The sequence below is a fragment of the Glycine max genome, chromosome 7, assembly GCF_000004515.6.
Source record: "Glycine max cultivar Williams 82 chromosome 7, Glycine_max_v4.0, whole genome shotgun sequence".
Lineage (NCBI taxonomy): Eukaryota > Viridiplantae > Streptophyta > Magnoliopsida > Fabales > Fabaceae > Glycine > Glycine max.
The window spans coordinates 15,940,072-15,946,220 of record NC_038243.2 but is presented as its reverse complement, the minus strand read 5'-3'; the positions used below and the strand labels follow the sequence as shown (position 1 = coordinate 15,946,220).

Here is a 6,149-nt window from a genome sequence, read left to right as displayed (position 1 = left end):
TGTTTTATAATTAGATAAAATACTATAAAAACATTTTATATAATCTAAAGGTTGATGTAACCATGTAAGACTCTGTTATACTCATACGAGTGTAAACGATCTATTTAGTGGAAGAACTTATGTTTGATTCTTATCTTGCACAAAATTTTCTTGGATCAGCAACAGACGCATACTGTGAGTAAAATTAGTCTTTGATCCAATGACTTGAACAACACTGTTGTATTAGACCTAGGATAAAAAATACAACCATTAATTTTATATAATATTATAAATACATAACTTTTTTTTTTAATTTTAAATACAAATTTATATGTAGTTCTTTTACAAACAACTTATTACTCAGTCACACTAAATACGATTAAGTAAAGGAACTTATTTGGAAAATAAACAAAGATAAACACTTGTTTAATCGCACTATTACATGCGTGTGTTGGCTTCTTGTCTAGACCAAGTTTATATACATTCTTGACAAATTTATATACATATGTGCTATATATAATTGTTAACAGGATTGTAAGGATGTCATTATGATTTTTTTTAAGAATATTAAATATTTACTGATTGGAAGTTTAGGATGACCTACGTTACTTACAAACGACCTACAAAAGCTAATCCATACTAATTAAACCTATATTCACATTGGCTCACAGGCACCCAGCTACATTCAATCGACAGATTTAATTAAATGAGATTCTTTTTTTCTTTTTTAAGAACTAAATGAGAAAGTTGAATAAACTCAAATATGCAGAATGGTTAATAATACTTTTTTTATATAATATTTTTTTCAAACGCTAGTAAATTAAAGGTTTAATATTTACTCCCTTACGATACCATAACAGCTTCTAATTTACTATTTTATTTAATAAAACCAATATTATTTATGCTAATAAACTTAACAAATAATTATATTAAAAGACATATTTACCTTATGATTGCATAAAATTAGGATATATGACATATTGACATAATACAGTGATATTAATATACATCCCAAATGGTCACAATTCCTTCATAATCACTGCTATATATATATGTGTGTGTATTTGGTATATTTGGTTCTAATTTAAGCATATTAATTCCAGCTCAAGCAACTAATTTTTGAACGTGTAGACATCTCCACATGCGACAGGACAATGAGCATTTTGTAAATTGTAAGTTCATTCACAATCCTGAAAAGTAATAACACAAATTTAAGATTTAAAGAATTAAAATGGGTATTTTAAAAGATAAAATAATAAAATAAATTTTACTAAAATGATGAAGAACCAAAATTATATTTTAGTCTTAAAATATGAACAAACCAACAATAAAACTTATAAACTTAATCAACAATAAAATAAACACTTTCAAATCAAATCTTACTATTTCTAGGTCATCCAGTGTCAAATCACTCAACCATTATTATGTGGTGTCTAATGAAATCAATTCTTAAGTCATAACTATTGCAAATTATACTTGATTATATATTTCCCTCCCTTAATATTTAATGGAGTGCCAGTAAAAAAAATATTTAATCGAGTGAGGATAAAAAATGACTCGTGTAGAGAGAATGAAGACATTTTAAGCGATACTAAGCTAGCATAGGACAATTTAGATGAAATATCTTAATGGAATTGAAAGACCTATCTCGTTGTAAAGGATAAGCCTAATGAGTGAAATTACCTACAAAATAAATAAAAATATAATGTATGCAGTGTAGCAGGTGGGCGTCTTTTATAATTCGTCCAATACTTATTGAAGAGAATAACGTAACGCAAATATTCGTCTTAACTGCAGCAGGAAGCAAACAGATTGAATTATATTATTATTTCTCTTCTTAAAACAAACTTAATTATATAAATTTTCGAGATTGGGTATTAATCAATGATTTTTTAATGAAGAAACTTGCGTGTGTTTTTCGCACTCAAAACCTTGGAATTTCAGATAAATCACGTTGTATACCAATTGAAAATTTTAAATTCTACAAGTAGACAAAAAAGGACAATTAGTTATAGTAAAAAAAATTCCTTATTGCTAGTTTGTGTACTATTTTTTTTGTTAGCAACAAAAATATATGTATGGGGGTATAATTAAGGAATATTCCATCCAACCTATCAAAATAGAAAAGTTAAAATTACAATATTTTTTGTACAGAAATAGCTAAATTGTTGGGAGACAATTACACCCAATAAGTTAAAGATGAAACACAAATAAAAATACATTACAAAGGAAATAATGGAATACATAAAAAAGAGTATGATTTGACACCTGGCTATATATATCCACACATAAAAATGTGTCAATAAACATGTTAAATATATCACACAAGATTAAAAATTAATTTAGTAGCTAAAAATTTAAATCCCTCTAAAATTAGTGTACAAATTCAAATATTCAACTCAATAGATATGAATATTCATTCACGAGAGACTTTCTCACTACAAGTCATTATACATATAAATAATAGATAAGTTTATTTAAGTTTAAAAGATGTGTTTTTAAAATATATTTTTAAGAAATAAATAAGATTTGTTTTAAAAAATAGAAAATTATTTATTTTAAATAAAATAATTTAGACAAACACACAAGGAAAACAAAAAAAAAATACTTATTTTATTAAAAAAAAGTTTAAACAAATTCACCTAATTACTATTTTTTTCTTGTACTTGGATTGGTACAAATACAATTCTGTACAAGATTCCCTTCATAAAGAGTGGGGGTGTCGCTTCTTTCAATAATGGATATGTGTCTCTTTATTGCTCTCGCAATTGCAAAACCTTTGAAATCTCCACCTCAATGCCTTCATCCAAAAATTAGTGCAAGCTTCCCAAAAAATAATTTCAACAATTTGTAAGGCATTGGAATCTCTCATTTCAATTTTTATTTCGAAACTTAAATTGATTCTCAACAATTTTTCTTTTAATTAAAATTTTCAAACTTCACCATCATTAGAAAACTTTCATTTTTCTCTTTTGCTACATACCATCACTTGCTCGTCTTCTGACCTTCCCTTCTAAGGAACAAATATTGTCTTTTTTTTATGTTTGCATGATGAACTATTTCTTCTTGCACACCTTACAACCTTACTTGGAACTAACAAACTTGTAACATTCTCCCCACCAAAGATGTTATATTTGTGACCACAAAAGGCACAAATCTCACATTATAGTTTGGATGACACCATCGTGAAACTTCATTCTCAAACTCTTAATATTCTCAAGTTTCAACCTCATTTTTTCACCATTTCCTTACCTGAATGAACAAACACTCCATTAATCTTCAAGGTGTCAAACGTTGCTCAATTTCAACAAAGTAAATGTGTTTTGAGGCATCATAATTCATCACTCATTTGATTTAATAAATAACCTCAATTATTACTAAGGACATGTCTTCATCTCCAATTCTGTTGACCACATTAGTCTAGGAGTTATGATATTCCTTCTTCAAGTTTTCCCTCATTTTTGTACAAGTAGCTTGTACATGCCTTCTTTCTCGTAATATTAACACTTCACATTACTCATTCATATTCTGTCGAAAGTGCAATGATGATTTTGAATTTCTATTTGGACCACTTTTTTTTCCTCTTTAATTGACTCCTCCTGTGTTCATACTCCTCCATAATATACAATCTTTGTCATGGTATTCTTATTTTTCATCATTCTCTCGTTTTCTCATAAACTCGTCTAATTTCAACATACTCCTCGCTACAAACTACATATAAGAAATTAGAGGTTCAGCTCTTGGTAGAGAGGTCAATAGCATTTTGTGCTTCTCATTAGTTTGCATTCATTAATTGAAATACTAATTGGTTAAATGTATTAATGTGATCATGAAAATTCCTTCCCATATTCATTGTGTTGATAGAACTTCATCTTTAAACAAAGTCAATTAGTTAATGATTTGGATGCATAAATGCTTTAGAATTTCTCCAATAGGGAATCTTACGTTATTTACTTCAATGTGTTGTATTTGATCTAAAGACTCCTATGGTCTCATAATATTTGTTGCTCTAGATTTTTTCATAGAGATAAAAAAAAATTAATAAATTGATAAAAGAAAATAATAATTTTATAAAATTAATATACCATTATTTTATTTATAATTTTTTTTATTAATCATTAATATTTTAAGGAATATAAATAAAAATGAATTAATATGATATTAAAAAATAAAATAACATTGATACTTATTTCTTTTACATGATAATTATTGTGAAGCAGGATACAACTAATTGAATATATAGTACTCTCAACCATTTTGGATTTTACTCTAATCATCACTTACACTGAAGACCTTGCTAACTGCTACACAAGAAGGTCTTAAATGGTATTTTGCTAGATTATAGTAAAATTTATATTCCCATCAAATAAAAATATTATAACAGGACATATAATTTTTTTTACTGCATAACTAGACATATCATGAAGACCCCGTATCCGCTATTGGGCAAAGAATTCCAAACGACACGACTTTGATGTATTACTCAATAGAGGGTATTTCAGTCATATTTCTTCATTTGAGTCTGTACTACTCTATCTACACCTCACATCTTATGCAAGAAATTTAAGGACCCACATGAATAATTTTCTAATTAAACTGTCGCTGCATTTCTTCCTTTCACAAAGAAAACGCAGGAAAAACGGGAACTTGGAGTATTCATACTAATGTCTTATTGACTGTGGTGGAAACCAAACACAAAATACCAAACAATAAAAAAAGACTATGCTCTGAGACATTGAAGGTAGAGAGTACCAACCACTTCACCTTCCACACCACACTCTCCTCTAAGCCATATATCTCATGCTTAATTTTTTCATAGTAGACTCATGTAGCTTTCAATTCCTCTCCACAATCCAACAATTCCCATCTCTAATTCCTTTCCTTTTCCTGAATTAAGTTGAACATAATGGAGGAGGATCAATGTTGGATCAAGAGTAGGAGAAAGTACTCAATGAGCTCTAATCTTGACTCATCTACTAATTACCCCTCCTCCTATGATGACCACTCATCATGGGAAGAACAAGCCTTCGCAAAAGATGCAGCTAGGTCTGGTTGCACATGGCCACCTCGATCATATTCTTGTAGCTTTTGCAGAAGGGAATTTAGGTCAGCACAGGCTTTAGGCGGCCATATGAATGTTCATAGAAGAGATAGGGCAAGACTCAAGCAGCCATATAGCCCTCAGAATGAAATCCTAAGTGTTGATCTTGAGAAAATTACCACGCAACCCCTGAATTCAGTTCAGATTTCTTTTACTTCTTTGGGTTACTTATACCCATCTTCTCTTGGTGTATTGACCCATAATAACACTAACCCTAATTCTGATCCTTATTCTCATGCTCCTCCTTCACCTTCCAAGGTTTTAGTCTCATCAATCAATAAGAGAGGAAGAGAGAAACCCCAGATTCCGCTTTACAAAGGATGTCATGAGTCTTCTCCTGATCTTCCTTCTAAATCCATGTCAAATTTAACTGAAGACTTCAGATTTTGTTCACGTAGGCTCGATCCTGAAGCTGGTGTTGAGAAAAAATTGAAGGGATTGGATTCTAGGTGTGGGAGTACTGAGGGAGATGATGATAAAACGGACGTGGCTGTGAGCTTGAACTTGTTTATGAATCTAGCTCGCCCAACTGTGCAGTTTGAGACTAAGGAGAAAGATACAAGTTTCAAGAAGAGGAAAGAAGATGCTTCATCCATTCCATTCTTCCCCAAATCATGCTCTGTTGATAGGCTTCATATGCAGTCAAAGATGTTTGAATTGAGCCCTAGTTCCATAGAAGAGCTAGATCTGGAGCTAAGGCTTGGTTATAGGTCCATGGTATAGTAAGTAGTAACAGATATGAAGCACCAATATTGTTTATAAATGTAATTTTACTCTTCTGGTTTTCCTCTTGTTCCTTGTTTATTTCTTTGATACCATGTAAGGAAGATTTTCACGTTTAATATATTGGATTTGTGATAATAACAATATATGCCAATCACAAACAAGCTATAGCTCATCATGGAGTGCAAGTATAATTGATGTCTCCATCAATTTTTACTAGGATCATGTACAAGCATATAAGATATATCATGGTTCTATCATTTTTAGTAGGAACACGTGAAGGCATTTATTTAAGACACATGTAAATTGTACAACATATATTCTATTTTGATGTATAGTATATCAT

General features: G+C 30.0%; 1 protein-coding gene across 1 annotated transcript; it reads left to right on the top strand.

Moving 5' to 3' along the window:
• Positions 1-4,592: 4,592 nt before the first annotated feature.
• On the top strand, positions 4,593-5,924 carry LOC100810800 (zinc finger protein 10). Its single transcript, XM_003529080.5, has one exon. It carries the CDS (start codon positions 4,886-4,888, stop codon positions 5,801-5,803), a length of 918 nt encoding a protein of 305 aa, XP_003529128.1. The 5' UTR covers positions 4,593-4,885; the 3' UTR covers positions 5,804-5,924.
• The last annotated feature ends 225 nt before the right edge of the window (positions 5,925-6,149 follow it).

Coding starts and splice junctions, on each gene's coding strand:
- LOC100810800 (XM_003529080.5), top strand. CDS start 4,886: ATGGAGGAGGATCAATGTTGGATCAAGAGTAGGAGAAAGTACTCAATG.